The sequence below is a fragment of the Nerophis ophidion genome, linkage group LG14 (assembly GCF_033978795.1).
Source record: "Nerophis ophidion isolate RoL-2023_Sa linkage group LG14, RoL_Noph_v1.0, whole genome shotgun sequence".
NCBI lineage: Eukaryota > Metazoa > Chordata > Actinopteri > Syngnathiformes > Syngnathidae > Nerophis > Nerophis ophidion.
The window spans coordinates 6,175,601-6,196,476 of NC_084624.1; the positions used below are offsets into that span (position 1 = coordinate 6,175,601).

General features: G+C 41.7%; 1 protein-coding gene and 1 long non-coding RNA gene across 2 annotated transcripts in view; one reads left to right on the top strand and one right to left on the bottom strand.

Annotated features, from left to right (window-relative positions):
* LOC133568028 (uncharacterized) overlaps positions 1 to 8,622 on the bottom strand; it is a 39,660-nt gene extending 31,038 nt beyond the window's left edge. Inside the window, exon 1 of the long non-coding RNA XR_009809523.1 lies at positions 8,531 to 8,622. This is a non-coding gene — a long non-coding RNA (uncharacterized LOC133568028). The remainder of the gene's footprint in view (positions 1 to 8,530) is intronic.
* The window catches only part of LOC133568027 (retinal-specific phospholipid-transporting ATPase ABCA4-like), a 135,928-nt gene that overhangs the window by 104,016 nt on the left and 11,036 nt on the right, over positions 1 to 20,876 (top strand). Inside the window, 11 exon segments of the mRNA XM_061919719.1 lie at positions 1,272 to 1,370; positions 1,465 to 1,758; positions 4,831 to 4,863; positions 4,944 to 5,049; positions 5,123 to 5,197; positions 8,821 to 8,990; positions 11,879 to 12,056; positions 13,652 to 13,767; positions 17,459 to 17,606; positions 18,932 to 19,055; positions 19,133 to 19,262. Of these exon segments, the coding sequence (XP_061775703.1) occupies positions 1,272 to 1,370; positions 1,465 to 1,758; positions 4,831 to 4,863; positions 4,944 to 5,049; positions 5,123 to 5,197; positions 8,821 to 8,990; positions 11,879 to 12,056; positions 13,652 to 13,767; positions 17,459 to 17,606; positions 18,932 to 19,055; positions 19,133 to 19,262 (1,473 nt within the window).

Consider the following 20,876-nt stretch of genomic DNA (forward strand, 5'->3'; position numbering starts at 1 on the left):
TGGGGGTCTGGCGGCAGACACTTTGGCATCTTCGGGCCAGTGGTGCAACTTGAATCCCTCCCTGTTAGTGTTGTTCCACCCTCCGACGAGGCATGATGTCTCCAAGGTTCCAAAAAATAGTCAAAAAAACGGAAAATAACAGAGCTGAGACCCGGTGTTTGTAATGTGTTGAAAATGAAAATGGCGGGTGTGTTACCTCGGCGACGTCACATTCTGACGTCATTGCTTCCAGCGCGATAAACAGAAAGGCGTTTAATTCGCCAAAATTCACCCATTTAGAGTTCGGAAATCAGTTAAAAAAATAGACGGTCTTTTTTCTGCACCATCAAGGTATATATTGATGCTTACATAGGTCTGCTGATAATGTTCCCCTTTAAAGACAACAGATGATTAAATGAACAGGTACCAGCTGTGAAATCTAATCACCTGGCAGCTGTGTCTCGCCATCAGCACTGCCACGCCCCTGTCTGACGGTGCTCTTTCCTCAGCACCATGGACAGAGGCGGTGACCTTTGCTCCCCCCACACACTTTATCACAATAAAATAAAAGCTGTAGAAATGATTGGAAACTCAAGACAGCCCTGACATTACGTTCTTTACAAGTGTATGTCAACATTTGACCACGGCTGTGCCACGCCCCTGTCTGACGGTGCTCTTTCCTCAGCACCATGGACTGAGGCGGTGACCTTTGCTTCCCCCACACACTTTATCACAATAAAATAAAAGCTGTAGAAATGATTGGAAACTCAAGACAGCCCTGACATTACGTTCTTTACAAGTGTATGTCAACATTTGACCACGGCTGTGCCACGCCCCTGTCTGACGGTGCTCTTTCCTCAGCACCATGGACTGAGGCGGTGACCTTTGCTTCCCCCACACACTTTATCACAATAAAATAAAAGCTGTAGAAATGATTGGAAACTCAAGACAGCCCTGACATTACGTTCTTTAGAAGTGTATGTCAACTTTTGACCACGGCTGTGCCACGCCCCTGTCTGACGGTGCTCTTTCCTCAGCACCATGGACAGAGGCGGTGACCTTTGCTCCCCCCACACACTTCATCACAATAAAATAAAAGCTGTAGAAATGATTGGATACTCAAGACAGCCCTGACATTACGTTCTTTACAAGTCTATGTCAACTTTTGACCACGGCTGTGCTTGTATTTTCTCTCACGCCCCGTCTCGAAGACAACTTTTTGAGAAGCACTGCATGACGAGCATGGCGAATATTCCAAAGGACCTCAACTGGTTCGTGTCTTCTCATTGCAGCAACGAACGACCGTCTGACCCGACAATGAGACACTTCGCTGAGCGCTTCCTCACAAAACCAGGTCTCGGAACCCGCTGCATGCAGGGGGAACCACTCGGGTGAGTGATATCGGTTTTAGATCAGTACTTAGTTGATTATCTTCAACAAACTGATGTACAAACTTCCTGTTGTGTTTTTTTTCGTCTCGCCCAGGTTGTCTTGCGGCATCGGTGGTGAGGACGAAGCGTCCGAATGGGAGAGCCCCGACGTGGCCGCCGTGGTCAGCAACATCCTGCAGAGCCCCGAGTGGACCCAGAGAAAGCCCTCCCCCGCCTGCCTTTGCAGCAGCAGTGAGAAACTGACCATGATGCCCATCTGCCCCGCCGGGGCCGGAGGTCTACCCCCAAGGCAGAGACGGGAAATCACCGGAGACACCATGCTGGATCTGACCGACCGCAACATCTCCGACTTCCTGGTCAAAACCTACCCGAGTCTCATCAGAACCAGGTGAACACGGCAACGCAAGAATGATGTGGGGATGAGAAAATAGAAAATATATCACAGCAAGTTTTGTAACCGCCAGAAGAGGGACAGGACGTTAACTTTGTTTAGTTTAGTCTTAATTTGAAGGAACAATGCACAGAAGCATTAAGCTCAAAGACCGATATGTTCTGTACCAGATTATAGTTAAATAGCTAATTTCCCTGGCTACCTAAATAAAAGGGATACTAAAATCATGCAATAAAATCATACTAAAGCATGTAATCAAATTAAGAATAGACATAAAATGACCTTTCATGGACACATACTTAAAATACAATACGACACCTCTCCTTTACATCATAACACATACAATACATGCTCTTGTTCACATCTTTCATCATTTGTAAAAACAACCATGATTTTAACAGCCACACCTCATAATTTACAACAAAAATGCTCTCACGGATAAATATAATACACTTTAAAGGCCTACTGAAATGAAATTTTCTTATTTAAACGGGGATAGCAGGTCCATTCAATGTGTCAAACTTAATCATTTCGCGATATTGCCATATTTTTGCTGAAAGGATTTAGTAGAGAACATCGATGATAAAATTCGCAACTTTTGGTCACTAATAAAAAAAGCCTTGCCTGTACCGGAAGTAGCAGACGATGTGCGCGTGACGTCACGGGTTGTGGAGCTCCTCACATCTGAACATTGTTTATAATCATGGCCACCAGCAGCAAGAGCTATTCGCACAGAGAAAACCACGATTTCCCCATTAATTTGATGAAAGATTTGTGGATAAGGAATGTAATTAGACACATTTACTAGGATCATTCTGGAAGATCTCTAATCTGCTTATTGTTTTAATAGTGTTTTAGTGAGATTGTAAAGTCATACGTGAAAGTCGGATGGCTGCGGTGAACGCCAGTGTCTCTGAGAGAAGCCGGGGAGCCAAGTTCACAGCTGCCTTTTTGAGCTGCAGGATTAGGTCGCATAATCCACTGAAGTCTCCGGTAAGAGCCGACGTAATACCACAATTTTCCCATCCAAAAACTTGCTGGTTGACGTAGAGAAACATGTTCGCTTGACGGCTCTGTGTTAAAGCTTCACAACAAACAAACACCGGCTGGGTTTCAGTGCTAAAGGCAGCTGCAATCCACCGCTTTCCACCAACAGCATTCTTCTTTGACGTCTCCATTATTAATTGAACAAATTGCAAAAGATTCAGCAACACAGATGTCCAGAATACTGTGTAACTCTGCGATTAAAATAGACGACTTTTAGCCGTAAGTGGTGCTGGGCTAAAATGTCCGCTACAACCAATAACGTCACAAACACGCGTCATCATTGCGCGACGTTTTCAACAAGAAACTCCGCGAGAAATTAAAATTTGTAATTAAGTAAACTAAAAAGGCCGTATTGGCATGTGTTGCAATGTTAATATTTCATCATTGATATATAAACTATCAGACTGCGTGGTCGCTAGTCGTGGCTTTCCTCACATCTGAACATTGTTTATAATCATAGCCTCCAGCAGCAAGAGCTATTCGCACAGAGAAAACCCCGATTTCCCCATTAATTTGAGCGAGGATGAAAGATTCGAGGATAAGGAATGTAATTAGACACATTTACTAGGATCATTCTGGAAGATCTTTAATCTGCTTATTGTTTTAATAGTGTTTTAGTGAGATTGTAAAGTCATACGTGAAAGTCGGATGGCTGCGGTGAACGCCAGTGTCTCTGAGAGAAGCCGGGGAGCCAAGATCACAGCTGCCTTTTTGAGCTGCAGGATGAGGTCGCATAATCCACTGAAGTCTCCGGTAAGAGCCGACTTAATACCACAATTTTCCCATCCAAAAACTTGCTGGTTCACATAGAGAAACATGTTCGCTTGACGGCTCTGTGTTAAAGCTTCACAACAAACAAACACCGGCTGTGTTTCGGTGCTAAAGGCAGCTGTAATCCACCGCTTTCCACCAACAGCATTCTTCTTTGACGTCTCCATTATTAATTGAACAAATTGCAAAAGATTCAGCAACACGGATGTCCAAAATACTATGTAATCATGCGATGAAAAGAGACGACGTTTAGCCGTGTGTGGTGCTGGGCTTAAATGTCGGCTACAACCAATAACGTCACAAACACGCGTCATCATTGCGCGACGTTTTCAACAAGAAACTCCGCGGGAAATTTAAAATTGTAATTTAGTAAACTAAAGCGGCCGTATTGGCATGTGTTGCAATGTTAATATTTCATCATTGATATATAAACTATCAGACTGCGTGGTCGCTAGTAGTGGCTTTCCTCACATCTGAACATTGTTTATAATCATGGCCACCAGCACCAAGAGCTATTCGCACAGAGAAAACCACGATTTCCCCATTAATTTGAGCGAGGATGAAAGATTCGTGGATAAGGAATTAGACACATTTACTAGTATCATTCTGGAAGATCTCTAATCAGGGCTTTTATTGTGAAGATAGGAAATGTGCAGTCGGCCTTTAGAGTTTTGACGGAAGGGACGGCGTGAAAGTCTGTTGAAATAAAAAGTGTTTCCCGCCTTCCTCTCTGTAATTTTTTCATAATAATGAACTGGCAGCAGCCAGCGTCATCTCACAAGACCCTCGGGTGCCGTGAATGTCAATCAAATAAGCTACGGAATTTGCCGCCAATGTTTTTCTTGTAAAGTGTATGGAAGCTGGATGAATTAGATGCCAAAAACCAACCACTTTCATGTGGTATTGTACAGAAAGGACAACTTTTTTTTCTCCTCCATTTGAAAATGTGGGCGTTATCATCATTACTGTCTGATTCCAATCAATGCAAGTCATCAGAATCAGGTGATACACCAACTTATATTCTTGTCTTCGTGAAAGAAAGACATCTATATGTGTTACACATGCTTGTATTATCATTAAACACATTTAACTTGTTTACAAAAATGTCTCTTGCATGAATAAATAAATATAAATGATATATATAAATGAGGTAGATCCCCTCGAGTTGGTCGATTGAAAAGTAGCTCGCCTGCAGAAAAAGTGTGGGCACCCCTGCTTTACACTAACTATCCGGTCCGTTTTTTCCTGCAGTTTGAAGAGCAAATATTGGGTCAACGAGCAAAGGTAACTCTCTCCTCCGCACAACAACAAGAACAACAAGGTCAGCCATGCGTCCCTCCTCTTCCTGACATCACTCTCCTCAGATACGGCGGCCTGTCTGTCGGAGGGCAGCTCCCCATCCCGGACGTGGACCCCAGGGACATCGAAAACGTTTTCCGTCAACTCGGACAAATGCTCAACATCACGGCGGTAAGCGAGCGTTCTGGCGGATCTCGCCGTTTGACGTCCTCCATGTCATGAACTTTGTCCTTTTTTTTGGCAGGGTCTGTATTCCCGAGCGGCGCTGAGGGAGCTCGGGCCTTTCTTACGATACATGGAGAGCGAATATAACGTGAAGGTAGGCATTTGTCGTCATGGTTACTCCATGACAGCAACCACAGTGTTTTTTTCATATTAATAATAACAATAATAATAATGGATTCGATTTTATACAGCACTTTTCTATTATTAAATACTCTAAGCGCTCACTGAGAAGTGAGAACCCATCATTCATTCACACCTAGTGATGGTAAGCTACATTTGCAGCCCTGGGGTAGACTGACAGTATATGACGATATTAGACCGAGTGGCATTTATTTACTCAACTGCAGAAAGTAACAGGAATTGGTTAGGGTGAGGCATTTAATGTAAGGGAGGCCTTTTTTTTTTGGTCTAATTTGATCTTCTATAATAAACCATATTACATAATAAAAGGAAATATACACAGAAACAAAAATATCAAATATGTTCCCCCTAATTACTAATAGTGATCATAAATTCAAATAATGGTAATGATAAAAAGTACAAATTATTTAATAATGTGAAATATATTTAATTAATATTAATTATTATATTCTAATTAATTATATTGAAAAATTATGTATGTAGATTTTATGGTTTAAAAAAAACCTGGCAGCATCGTGACCAGAATTTTACTATTGTATTTTCTTTTCACCGAATTACTGTCAAGTAAAATTCTGTTGACAGAGCAGTCAGTTTCTTTTTTTACTGTAAAATCTACCTACACTGTTTTTATTGTGGTATTATAATAAGTAATTGATTATGTGAAATATATTTAATTAATATTAATGTTACACGCTGTAAAAAATTATATTAGAATTACTGTCAATTAAAAAACGGTACCACTATTCATCTTAATGTAAGATTCTGTCGACTGAGCAGCCTTTTTTTTACTGTAAATCTACCTTCACTGTTTTTATTGTGGTGTTATAATTAGTATGATACATTAAATAACATTTATTGATTATGTGAAATATATTTAATTAATATTAATAATGTTATACACTGTAAACAATTATGTCTGTAGATTTTATAGTAAAAAAAAACAAAAAACTGGCAGCATAGTGACCAGAATTTTACCATAGAATTTTGTTTACGCCGAATTACTGTCAATTAAAAAATGGTTCCACAATTAATATTGAAGTGAAATTGTGTCGACTGAGCAGCCAGTTTTTTTTTTTTACTGTAAAATCTACTTACACTGTTTTTATTGTGGTATTATAATTAGTATGATACATTAAATATCATTAATTATGTGAAATATATTTAATTAATATTAATAATAATGTTATACACTGTAAAAAATTATGTCCGTAGATTTTATGGTTAAAAAAAAACAAAAAACTGGCAGCATAGTGACCACAATTTTACCATAGAATTTTGTTTACGTCGAATTACTGTCAATTAAAAAACGGTTCCACAATTAATATTGAGGTGAAATTGTGTCGACTGAACAGCCAGTTGGTTTTTTTTACTGTAAAATCTACTTACACTGTTTTTATTGTGGTATTATAATTAGTATGATACATTAAATATCATTAATTATGTGAAATATATTTAATTGATATTAATAATAATGTTATACACTGTAAAAAATTATGTCCGTAGATTTTATGGTTAAAAAACAAACAAAAAACTGGCAGCATAGTGACCACAATTTTACCATAGAATTTTGTTTACGCCGAATTACTGTCAATTAAAAAACAATTCCACAATTAATATTGAGGTGAAATTCTGTCGACTGAGCAGCCAGTTTTTTTTACTGTAAAATCTACTTACAATGTTTTTAATGTGGTATTATAATTAGTATGATACATTAAATAACATTATTGATCATGTGAAATATATTTAATTAATATTAATAATAATGTTATACACTGTAAAAAATTATGTCTGTAGATTTTATGGTAAAAAAACAAAAACTAGCAGCATAGTGACCAGAATTTTACCATAGAATTTTGTTTACGCCGAATTACTGTCAATTAAAAAACGGTTCACAATTAATATTGAAGTGAAATTGTGTCGACTGAGCAATGTTCTTATTGTGGTATTATAATTAGTATGATACATTAATTAAAAAATATTGCAATTTGCATTAAAATATTGCAATTTGCATTAAATAATACAAATAAAAATACAAAATAATACTTATGAAATAGTTGTATACATATATATATATATATATATATCTATATATATATATATATATATATATATATATATATATATATATATATATAATGATTTAGGCCAGGGGTAGGGAACCTATGGCTCTAGAGCCAGATGTGGCTCTTTTGATGACTGCATCTGGCTCTCAGATAAATCTTAGCTGACATTGCTTAACGTGATAATTATGAATAATTTCGCTGGTAGTCACGGTGCTAAAAATAACGTGCAAAATACAAAACATTCTCATGCATTTAAATCCATCCATCCGTTTTCTACCGCACCTGTTCAAGAAGTCGCATTAATGGTAAGAAGTATTTTATGTCGCGATGGGTGGGGGGGTTTGCAGCTTGTTGCGGGGTCGTTCTCCCAGGAAGGCAGACGGACCACTCGGGACATGGCATTTAGGTAAAAACATGATTTAATTTAAACTAAAAAAAGATACAAACAAAAATCGCTCACAGCGGAGGCACAACTTGGGCTAAGGAACAAAGCTAACGCATACACAGACTAAGAACATAAATCAAACAAAACTTACTTGGCATGGCATGAAGCACGAAACTATGGCAAGGCATGAAATAAGTCAGCACAGGGCGACTGACTGGCAAAGACGAGCTTAAATACTGACTTTGCTTAGTGCTGGAGAAGGAGGTGATCAGGCATTTTGTCCACCAGAGACAGGTGGACAAAATGAGTAACCAAGGAAACCAGACAAGGGAGTGGAAAAAAAACCAGGAACTTAAAGAGTCCAAAGGACAAACAGCACATGGCCAAACAAAAACATGATCAACAGACATGACATTTGATTTATTATTGGTTAACTTCAGAATAACAATGTTATTAAAAAGAATAAGAGACTTATTATACTCTAAATATGTTGGTCTTACTTAAAAATGCACACATTTAGTTGTATTCAGTGTTAAAAAACATGATATGGCTCTCAAGGAAATACATTTTGAAATATTTGGCTTTCATGGCTCTCTCAGCCAAAAAGGTTCCCGACCGCTGATTTAGACAGTGCTTTAAATGTGGTCTGTGCCCCCCTCTAGTGGTAGGATAGGGCAACTACTGCGTAACAAGAGGTACTAACGTGGCGAAAGTTGAGCTGGCGAATTATATCGTCAAGCAGAAACATAGTCGCAAACAAACTCTCGGTTAAGGCTAAATCTAACACATTATAGGCATTTCAGCATTAATAACCGTGCTATATTCAACGTATACTTACATTTCAGTCAGGAACGCACACCATGCTGTTTACACAATAGCAGCAACGCTACAAACAGGAAATGACGTCTCAGGCTTGATCGCCAAATTAAGAGCACAGGAAATCTAACATCTCCAGAATAAGATGAGACTAAAACACTTTCTGACAATACCACTATTATTTTTTTACAGAGTCACCAGTTTTTCACAGGGGGGACAACATTAGACAATTATTTGCGGCACATGGTTTTTAAAAAAAATCTTTTTATTGGAGTAAATAACCTCATAAGTGGGCGGTCGGCCCCTTCTCAGGTGTGGTACAACAACAAAGGCTGGCACGCTATGGTGTCCTTCATCAACGTGGCCAACAACGCCATCCTGCGGGCCTTCCTGCCTCCCGGCTCCAAGCCCGTGGAGTTCGGCATCACCGCCATCAACCACCCGCTGAACCTCACCAAGGAGCAGCTCTCCGAGGTCACCGTGTAAGTAGCTCGCAGACTCTCACTTGCACCTTAAAGGCCTACTGAAATGAGATGTTCTTATTTAAACGGGGATAGCAGGTCCATTCTATGTGTCATACTTGATCATTTCGCCATATTGCCATATTTTCGCTGAAAGGATTTAGTAGAGAACATCGACGATAAAGTTTGCAACTTTTGGTCGCTAATAAATAAGCCTTGCCTGTACCGGAAGTAGCAGACGATGTGCGCGTGACGTCACGGGTTGCGGAGCTCCTCACATCTGAACATTGTTTACGATCATGGCCACCAGCAGCAAGAGCGATTCGGACCGAGAAAGCCAGTGTTTCTTTGTTTGTTGCGAAGCTTTAACATGGACAAGAGCAGTCAAGCGAACATATTTCTTTACCACATGTCAACCGGCAGGTTTCGGTGAGAAAATTGTGGTAATAAGTCGGCTCTTACCGGAGACATGAGCGGAGCTTGCGTCCTCCTGCAGCTGTCAAAGAGACTTTCTTGGCTCCTCCGTGGCTTCTATCAGAGACACTGGCGGTCACCACACGCCCCTCCGACTTTCAGGTATGATAAATGATGAATGGGTTGTACTTGTATAGCGCTTTTCTACCTTCAAGGTACTCAAAGCGCTTTGACACTACTTCCGGGCGGCATAGCTCGGTTGGTAGAGCGGCCGTGCCGGCAACTTGAGGGTTGCAGGTTCGATTCCCGCTTCCGTCATCCTAGTCACTGCCGTTGTGTCATTGAGCAAGACACTTTACCCACCTGCTCCCAGTGCCACCCACACTGGTTTAAATGTAACTTAGATATTGGGTTTCACTATGTAAAGCGCTTTGAGTCACTAGAGAAAAGCGCTGTATAAATATAATTCACTTCACTTTACATTTACCCAGTCACACACTGATGGAGGGAGCTGCCATGCAAGGCGCTAACCAGCACCCATCAGGAGCAAGGGCGAAGTGTCTTGTTTAGGACGCAACGGACGTGACGAGGTTGGTACTAGGTGGGATTGAACCATGGACCCTCGGGTTGCGCACGGCCACTCTTCCACTGCGCCACGCCGTCCCTTAACATTGTTTATAATCATGGCCACCAGCAGCAAGAGCGATTCGGACCGAGAACGCGACGATTCCTCCATTAATTTGAGCGAGGATGAAATATTTGTGGATGAGGAAAGTTAGAGTGAAGCACTAGGAAGGAAAAAAAAAAAGGCGACGTCAGTGGGAGCGATTCAGATGTTATTAGACACTTTTACTGGGATAATTCTGGAAAATCCCTTATCTGCTTATTGTGTTAGTAGTGTTTTAGTGAGATTATAAAGTCATACCTTCACTTAGTACCAACCTCGTCACGTCCGTTGCGTCCTAAACAAGACACTTCACCCTTGCTCCTGATGCGTGCTGGTTAGCGCCTTGCATGGCAGCTCCCTCCATCAGTGTGTGAATGGGTAAATGTGGAAGTAGTGTCAAAGCGCTTTGAGTACCTTGATAGTAATAATAATAATGATTTGTGCAGTCCTTTGAGACATTTGTGATTTGGGGCTATATAAATAAACATTGATTAATTGATTGATAGTAGAAAAGTGCTATACAAGTACAACCCATTTATCATTGATCATACCTGAAAGTCGGAGGGGGGTGTGGTGACCGCCAGTGTCTCTGATAGAAGCCAAGGAGGAGCCAAGAAAGTCGCAGCTGCCTCTTTGACAGCTGCAGGAGGACGCAAGCTCCGCTCATTTCTCCGGTAAGAGCCGACTTATTACCACAATTTTCTGCATGGCAGCGCCCTCCATCAGTGTGTGAATGGGTAAATGTGGAAGTAGTGTCAAAGCTCTTTGAGTACCTTGAAGGTAGAAAAGCACTATACAAGTACAACCCATTTATCATTTATCATACCTGAAAGTCGGAGGGGGGTGTGGTGACCGCCAGTGTCTCTGATAGAAGCCATGGAGGAGCCAAGAAAGTCGCAGCTGCCTCTTTGACAGCTGCAGGAGGACGCTAGCTCCGCTCATGTCTCTGGCAAGAGCCGACTTATTATCACAATTTTCTCACTGAAACCTGCCGGTTGACATGTGGTAGAGAAACATGTTCGCTTGACCGCTCCGTTCCATATTTAAGCTTCACAACAAACAAAGAAACACCGGCTGTGTTTTGGTTGCTAAAGGCAGCTGCAATCCACCAACAGCGTTCTTCTTTGACGTCTCCATTATTAATTGAACAAATTACAAAAGATTCAGCAACACAGATGTCCAGAATACTGTGTAATTATGCGATTAAAGCAGACGACTTTTAGCCAAGAAAGTCGCAGCTGCCTCTTTGACAGCTGCAGGAGGACGTTAGCTCCGCTCATGTCTCCGGTAAGAGCCGACTTATTACCACAATTTTCTCACCGAAACCTGCCGGTGTACATTTGGTAGAGAAACATGTTCGCTTGAACGCTCCGTCCCATATTAAAGCTTCACAACAAACAAAGAAACACCGGCTGTGTTTGTGTTACTAAAGGCGGCCGCAATACATTGCTTCCCACCTGCAGCTTTCTTCTTTGACGTCTCCATTATTAATTGAACAAATTGCAAAAGGTTCAGCAACACAGATGTCCAGAATACTGTGTAATTATGCGATTAAAGCAGACTACTTTTAGCCCTGAGTGGTGCTGGGAGAAAATGTCCACTCCAACATAAGCGTCATCATTCCGCGACGTTTTCAACAGGATACCTCGCGGGAAATTTAAAATTGCAATTTATTAAACTAAAGCGGCCGTATTGGCATGTGTGGCAATGTTAATATTTCATCATTGATATATAAACTATCAGACTGCGTGGTCGCTAGTAGTGGCTTTCAGTAGGACTTTAAACCTTAGTTAAGATGACAACGCTGACTTCTGATGGTCCGTGCCAGGCTGACCACGTCGGTGAACGCGGTGGTGGCCATCTGCGTCATATTCGCCATGTCCTTCGTCCCCGCCAGCTTCGTCCTCTACCTCATCCAGGAGCGTGTGACCAAAGCCAAACACCTGCAGTTTGTCAGCGGGGTTAGTCCGCTCGTTTACTGGCTGGCTAACTTCTTCTGGGACATGGTGAGGACATATTGTGTCTGTTATTGTTTACAAACCCTGTTTCCATATGAGTGGGGAAATTGCGTTCGATGTAAATATAAACAGAATACAATGATTTGCAAATCCTTTTCAACCCATATTCAGTTGAATATGCTACAAAGACAAGATATTTGATGTTCAAACTGATAAACAGAGTTGAGGAATGCTCATCAAACACTTATTTGGAACATCCCACAGGTGTGCAGGCTAATTGGGAACAGGTGGGTGCCATGACTGGGTATAAAAACAGCTTCCCCAAAAAATGCTCAGTCTTTCACAAGAAAGGATGGGGCGAGGTACACCCCTTTGTCCACAACTGCGTGAGCAAATAGTCAAACAGTTTAAGAACAACCTTTCTCAAAGTGCAATTGCAAGAAATTTAGGGATTTCAACATCTACGCTCCATAATATCATCAAAAGGTTCAGAGAATCTGGAGAAATCACTCCACGTAAGCGGCATGGCCGGAAACCAACATTGAATGACCGTGACTTTCGATCCCTAAGACGGCACTGGATCAAAAACCAACATCAATCTGTATAGGATATCACCACATGGGCTCAGGAACACTTCAGAAAACCACTGTCACTAAATACAGTTCATTGCTACATCTGTAAGTGCAAGTTAAAGCTCTACTATGCAAAGCGAAAGCCATTTATCAACAACATCCAGAAACGCCGCCGGCTTCTCTGGACCCGAGATCATCTAAGATGGACTGATGCAAAGTAGAAAAGTGTTCCGTGGTCCGACGAGTTCACATTTCAAATTGTTTTTGGGGAAATATTCGACATCGTGTCATCCGAACCAAAGGGGAAGCGAACCATCCAGACTGTTATCGACACAAAGTTGAAAAGCCAGCATCAGTGATGGTATGGGGGTGCATTAGTACCCAAGGCATGGGTAACTTACACATCTGTGAAGGCACCATTAATACTGAAAGGTACATACAGGTTTTGGAACAACATCTAAGCGCCGTCTTTTTCATGGACGCCCCTGCTTATTTCAGCAAGACAATGCCAAGCCACATTCAGCACGTGTTACAACAGCGTGGCTTTGTAAAAAAAGAGTGCGAGTACTTTCCTGGCCCGCCTGCAGTCCAGACCTGTCTCCCATGGAAAATGTGTGGCGCATTATGAAGCGTAAAATACGACAGCGGAGACCCCGGACTGTTGAAGGACTGAAGCTCTACATAAAACAAGAATGGGAAAGAATTCCACTTTCAAAGCTTCAACAATTAGTTTCCTCAGTTCCCAAACGTTTATTGAGTGTTGTTAAAAGAAAAGGTGATGTAACACAGTGGTGAACATGCCCTTTCCCAACTACTTTGGCACGTGTTGCAGCCATGAAATTCTTAATTAATGATTATTTGCAAAAAAAAACAAAGTTTATCAGTTCGAACATCAAATATGTTGTCTTTGTAGCATATTCAACTGAATATGGGTTGAAAAGGATTTGCAAATAATTGTATTCTGTTTATATTTACATCTAACACAATTTCCCAACTCATATGGAAACGGGGTGTGTATAATTATGGATGGAGATTGCTGATTGTCTCCATGTGTTCATGCTCCATCTGTAGGTCAACTACTCTATCAGTGCCGCCCTGGTGGTCGGCATCTTCATGGCGTTTGACAAAAAGTGTTACACGTCCTCGTCCAATCTGCCCGCCCTCATAGCGCTGCTTCTGCTCTACGGGTAAGACTGCACTTTTTTTTTCTTTTACATGATAATGCAAAGCGAATGGTCGCTGGAGCCTATTTTAGCTGCATTCGGGTGGAAGGCGGCGTACACCCTGGACAAGTCGCCATCTCATCGCAGGGGCACCACCAGCAGAAATCCTTAAAAAACAAAACTCAGTTGACAGTAAAAAAAAGTCATGGTCGCAACTGTTGGATTTGACTTTACTAAAAGGGAATAAGCGGTAGAAAATGGATGGATGGATGGATACCTTGATGTTGCAGAAAAAAGACCATATATTTTTTAACCGATTTCCGAACTCTAAATGGGTGAACTTTGGCAAAATAAACGCCTTTCTATTATTTGCTCTCGGAGCCGTCACTTAGGTAGTCAATCTGCCATTTTCGCAAACACGTTATACACACCGAGTCAAATCAGCTCTGCTATTTTCCATTTTTTCGACTGTTTTCTGTACCTTGGAGACATCATGGCTTGTCGGTGTGTTGTCGGAGGGTGTAACAACACCATCAGGGACGGATTCAAGTTGATTTACGTAGAATTTGCATTGATTAGCACGGCATGCTAATCGATGCTAACATGCTATTTACTGGCGATGCTAAGGCAGACATGGCAAAGAGATGTATGGATAACCTGCAGATATATTTCCAACGATAAAGACAACGAAATCACAAAGGTGAGTTTTGTTGATGTTATTGACTTATGTGCTAATCAGACATATTTGGTCACGGCATGACTGCCAGCTAATCGATGCTAACATGCTATTTAGGCTAGCTGTATGTACATTTGAAACTATATTTACATCCAGCGTTTCCCTCCACCCACATTTAATGCCAAACAAACACGTACCAATCGACGGATTCAAGTTGCTCCAGTGTCACAATATGCGTAAGTCCCGATCGTTTGGTCCGCACATTTTACCGGCGATGCTAAGGCAGACATGGCACAGAAATGTATGGATAACCTGCAGATGCATTTCCAACGATAAAGACAACGAAATCACAAAGGTGAGTTTTGTTGATGTTATTGACTTATGTGCTAATCAGACATATTTGGTCGCGGCATGACTGCCAGCTAATCGATGCTAACATGCCATTTAGGCTAGCTGTATGTACATTTGAAACTATATTTACATCCAGCGTTTCCCTCCACCCACATTTAATGTGAAACAAACACTTACCAATCGACGGATTTAAGTTGCTCCAGTGTCACAAGATGCGAAAGTCCCGATCGTTTGGTCCGCACATTTTACCGGCGATGCTAAGGCAGTAATGGCACAGAGATGTATGGATATCCTGCAGATGCATTTGCAACGATAAAGTCAACAAAATCACAAAGGTGAGTTTTGTTGATGTTATTGACTTATGTGCTAATCAGACATATTTGGTCACGGCATGACTGCCAGCTAATCAATGCTAACATGCCATTTAGGCTAGCTGTATGTACATTTAAAACTATATTTACATCCAGCGTTTCCCTCCACCCTCATTTAATGCCAAACAAACACTTACCAATCGACGGATTCAAGTTGCTCCAGTGTCACAATATGCGAAAGTCCCGATCGTTTGGTCCGCACATTTTACCGGCGATGCTAAGGAAGACATGGCCGAATAGCGTCAGTAGCTATTTCTTCTTCAATTTCGTTTTCGCTTTCTGCTTCCACACTCCGACCATTTGTTTCAATACATGCGTAATCTGTTGAATCGCTGAAATCTGAGTCTGAATCCGAGCTAATTTCGCTATATCTTGCTGTGCTACCCGCCTGGATAGCACGTATATCACTGGATGACGTCACAGGAAAATGGACGGTGGCTTCACAGATAGCGAAAATCGGGCACTTTGAAGCCTTTTTTCGGGATATTGCGCGATCGGTAAAATTTTGAAAAAAACTGGGAACTGATTTTTATTGGTTTAACCCTTCTGAAATTGGGATGATGTTCCCCTTTAACATCAATATTTATGGAACATGTCCGCACAAAATCTAGCTGTCAACACTGAATATTGTATTGTTGCATTTTTTTTTCACAGTTTAGGAACTTACATTTATGTTTTGTTGAAGCATAATTCAATAAATATATTTATAAAGAATTTTTGAATTGTTGCTAATTTTAGAATATTTAAAAAAATTCTCACGTACCCCTTGGCATACCTTCAAGTACCCCCAGGGGTACGCGTACCCCCATTTGAGAACCACAAGGTATTACAGTACCAGTTGAGTACACTTGAGTGGAAAAATAAGTTGCCACTTTATTGAAAGTATTGTAGCTCCCCGGAGGAGTTGGTGCTACAGGGAATTCTGGGGCATTTCTTCTGTTGTGTTGCATATTTATGTGGGCGGTTGGTAGAGTGGCCGTGCCAGCAACTTGAGGGTTGCAGGTTCGATTCCCGCTTGTGCCATCCTAGTCACTGCCGTTGTGTCCTTGGGCAAGACACTTGACCCACCTGCTCCCAGTGCCACCCACACCGGTTTAAATGTAACTTAGATATTGGGTGTCACTATGTAAAGCGCTTGGAGTCACTTGAGAAAAGCGCTATATAAGTATAATTCACTTCACTTCACTACCCCTCAATTTCAAATATTCTCCCGAAATGTGTATGTCATTGTTGTTTAGTGTGGTGTCACTAAATGGCACATATTAATGACAGTGTTTGCGGCCACTCTAAGTGTGACATGCATGGCTAAGTATGCCCTTCATTCACTTGTGTGTGGGTATGATATTATTGGCAGTCTAATATTATCGGGGGCTTCACGGTGGCAGAGGGGTTAGTGCGTCTGCCTCACAATACGAAGTTCCTGCAGTCCTGGGTTCAAATCCAGGCTCGGGATCTTTCTGTGTGGAGTTTGCATGTTCTCCCCGTGAATGCGTGGGTTCCCTCCGGGTACTCCGGCTTCCTCCCACTTCCAAAGACATGCACCTGCGGATCGGTTGATTGGCAACACTAAAATTGGCCCTAGTGTGTGAATGTGAGTGTGAATGTTGTCTGTCTATCTGTGTTGGCCCTGCGATGAGGTGGCGACTTGTCCAGAGTGTACCCCGCCTTCCGCCCGATTGTAGCTGAGATAGGCGCCAGCGCCCCCCGCGACCCCGAAAGGGAATACGCGGTAGAAAATGGATGGATGGGATGGCACTTCACTTCAAATATTCTCCCGAAATGTGTTTGTCATTGTTGTTTAGTGTGGTTTCACTAAATGGCAAATGTTTGCGGCCACCTAAGTGTGACATGCATGGCTAAGTATGCCCTTCATTCACTTGTGTGTGGGTATGGCAGTCTAATATTATCGGACATCTGTAGTTTGTATGTTCTCTATATCCAACATTATTGTGAATTATATTTATATAGCGCTTTTCTCTAGTGACTCCAAGCGCTTTACATAGTGAAACCCAATATCTAAGTTACATTTAAACCAGTGTGGGTGGCACTGGGAGCAGGTGGGTCAAGTGTCTTGCCCAAGGACACAACGGCAGTGACTAGGATGGCACAAGCGGGAATCGAACCTGCAACCCTCAAGTTGCTGGCACGGCCGCTCTAGCAACATTATGTAATATTTTTAATTGATATTTTTTTGTAACACATTTAGCCATTTCTATGATTATCATCACACTTTTCCACTTTGCAATCAGTTGGTTGTGACGCCCAAAAGAAGGATCACCTGTGGGGATTTGCTGACGTGGCACTTTGCTCCCGGCAGGTGGTCGGTGACGCCCATGATGTACCCCATGTCGTACCTGTTCAACGTCCCGAGCACGGCCTACGTCACGCTCTCCTGCATCAACCTGTTTGTCGGCATCAACAGCAGCGCCCTCACCTTCATCCTGGAGCTCTTTGACAACAACCGAGTAAGCGCCGGACTAAATGTGGTTTTACGACAAGGGTGTCCAAAGTGCGGCCCGCCACACATGCTGCAAAAATTGCAAAATTGATAGTATTGCAAAAATAAAAAATCAAATGAGGTGAAATCTAATGAGGGAAAAAATGGCAATGTTGACACAAAACTGCCAATTTTTTTTTCCTTTTGTCTTAATTTTCTATTTTTTTCCATTGCTCAAAAAAAAAGGACAAAAAAAATCTATGTTATAATGAATTATTACTTAAAAATGATCACTTTAAAATTTTTTATGTGAAAAAAAATATTGCATATGTTGTGGGGTTCCCATATAAAAACATCAAAGTTTTGACCAAAGAGCATAAAACAAACAAAATAATAGTTCAAACTTAAAATCGACAGATGTATCGGAATCTTGAAATTTAAGTGTTAAAAGTTAAAAAAACCAACTAATAAAAATGCATCACTTTATGAGTGGGGAAGCTTTCGGATCTCAAATATATTTAGTAGGATTTTATTGAACTTTTCACTGTAATTACTCAAAAATATTAAATAATTAAAATCAATGGTGTCCTGCATTATTGATCTTTGAGGGCTTTAATTGTTAAATAAAGGAACTCTCCTGAAGGAATCAATAACTATCTATCTATCTATCTATCTATCTATCTATCTATCTATCTATCTATCTATCTATCTATCCATCCATCCATCCATCCATCCATCCATCCATCCATCCATCCATCCATCCATCCATCCATCCATCCATCCATCCATCCATCCATCCATCCATCCATCCATCCATCCATCCATCCATCCATCCATCCATCCATCCATCCATCCATCCATCCATCCATCCATCCATCCATCCATCCACCTACCTATCTCCATCTAAATACTGCATATTTCAGTTTTACTATAAAAAAACAAAGTTGTCTTTGACAGAAAAGGCATAAAACCTTATTTGTTTTACTTTATATCAACCTCAAGTTGATATAGAGATTTACTGTAAGCATTATATAAAACTAAAAAAATAATAATTTGACTTATTTTTAACATTTTAGTGACTGAGACCCTCTATGCTCCCCAAGAGCCCTAAGGATTAAAAAAAAAAAAAAAATCCATATATTTTGTTATGGTTTGAAAATGTAAAATATCAAAATGGCCCCCGCTTGCTTCAATTTTGTGGAAAAAGTTTGGACACCCCTGCTTTACGATGATGACGTGCACTGGCAGGTGTTATGTGCCTTGTTGGCCACAAGAGGGCAGAATAGTACAGAGTAGTGAAACTCAAAATGTTGTGTGTGTGTGTGTGTGTGTGTGTGTGTGTGTGGTCTCCAGTCCCTGCTGATGTTCAACGAGTGGCTGAAGAAAGGTCTGCTCCTCTTCCCTCACTTCTGCCTGGGCCGAGGCCTCATCGACATGGCGATGAACCAGGCAGTCGCCGACGTCTACGCCCGTTTCGGTAACCACGACACACACGCCCCCGGCGAAGGGGGCAAACAGCGTCGGCGTTGACGCAGGTCTACGTGTGTTTTTCAGGCGAGGAACACGTGAACGACCCCTTCCGCTGGGACTTTGTGGGCAAGAACGTTTCCTTCATGGCAGCAGAAGGTTTGCTCTACTTCCTTCTCAACATTCTCATCCAGTACCGCTTCTTCCTGGACCGCTGGTAAGGAACTCGTCAAGTAGCGAAGCTTGTTTATGTCCTGCACTTTTTTTGTCCTTCATGAAGAAAAGGCGCAAAATCGAAAATCCACTTTCTTACTAGTAGTGGGTAAATAAGGCCTCAGTGAGTGTATGGCTCACTCACTACCTGTATCCACGCCACACTAAGACTGTGTTGGCGTTTCTCCTGGTTCATCTGCATTAAAATCAGGAATTGGACCTGCAAAATCAAATTGTTTGTTTAACAGGGATCCATATTAGCTGTTACAGTAGTCCAGGGGTAGGGAACCTATGGCTCTAGAGCCAGATGTGGCTCTCAGATCAATCTGAGCTGACATTGCGTAACACGATAAGTAATGAATAATTCCATTTGTAATCACAGTGTTAAAAATAACGCTGAAAATATAAAAAAAAATTCTCATGTATTTTGAATCCATCCATCCGTTTCTACCGCACCTGTTCAAGAAGTTGCGTTAATGGTAAGTGGGGCTTGCCTTCCTGGGGGTTCTTCAGACCACAAGAGAGCGTGTTTCAGGGTTACAATATTGTTTGATTTTTCAATAAGTCTCTCAGTTGCTTCCTAGCAATTGTCTTTTCCTTTTTCGTTCTCGCTCGCGCTCTGGCTCCAGCCCCAACCCCCGTCTCTCCTCCTGGCTGCTGCTTATAACAGAGCGACAGGTGATTAGATAACAAGGCAAAGGTGGGACATCTACGCACCTGTCGCTGATTTCAAAGCCGGTCCTGGCACGTCCCAGTTCGCTGCAGGCCCGCAGGCCACGCCCCCTCCACAGTTAGCTTCAGAATAACAATGTTATTACAAAGAATAAGACACTTATTATACTCTAGAAATGTTGGTCTTACTTAAAAATGCACACATTTAGTTGTTCAGTGTTGAAACATTTTTTTATGGCTCTTACGGAAAAACATTTTAAAATATTTGGCTTCTCGGCTCTTGTCTGTCTATCCGTGTTGGCCCTGCGATGAGGTGGCGACTTGTCCAGGGTGTACGCCGCCTTCCGCCCGATTGTAGCTGAGATAGGCGCCAGCGCCCCCTGCGACCCCGAAAGGGAATAAGCGGTAGAAAATGGATGGATGGATGGGCTCCTCGGCTCTCTCAGCCAAAAAGGTTCCCGACCCCTGCAGTAGGCCATCCATCCATTATCTACCGCTTGTCCCGTTCGGTGTCGCGGGGGCTGGAACTTATCTCAGCTGCATACTAGCTATTATATATATATATGTATATATATATATATGTAGGTGTGTATATATATATATCAATCAATCAATGTTTACTTACATAGCCCTAAATCACTACTGTCTCAAAGGGCTGCACAAACCACAACACAAACCACTACGACATCCTCGGTAGGCCCACATAAGGGCAAGGAAAACTCACACCCAGTGGGACGTCGGTGACAATGATGACTATGAGAACCTTGGAGAGGACGAAAGCAGTGGATGTCGAGCGCGTCTAACATGATACTTTAGTGGACAGAATGGAGCGAATTTTAGCGATATTACGGAGATGAAAGAAGGCCGTTTTAGTAACGCTTTTAATGTGTGACTCAAAGGAGAGAGTTGGGTGGAAGATAATACCCAGATTCTTTACCGAGTCGCC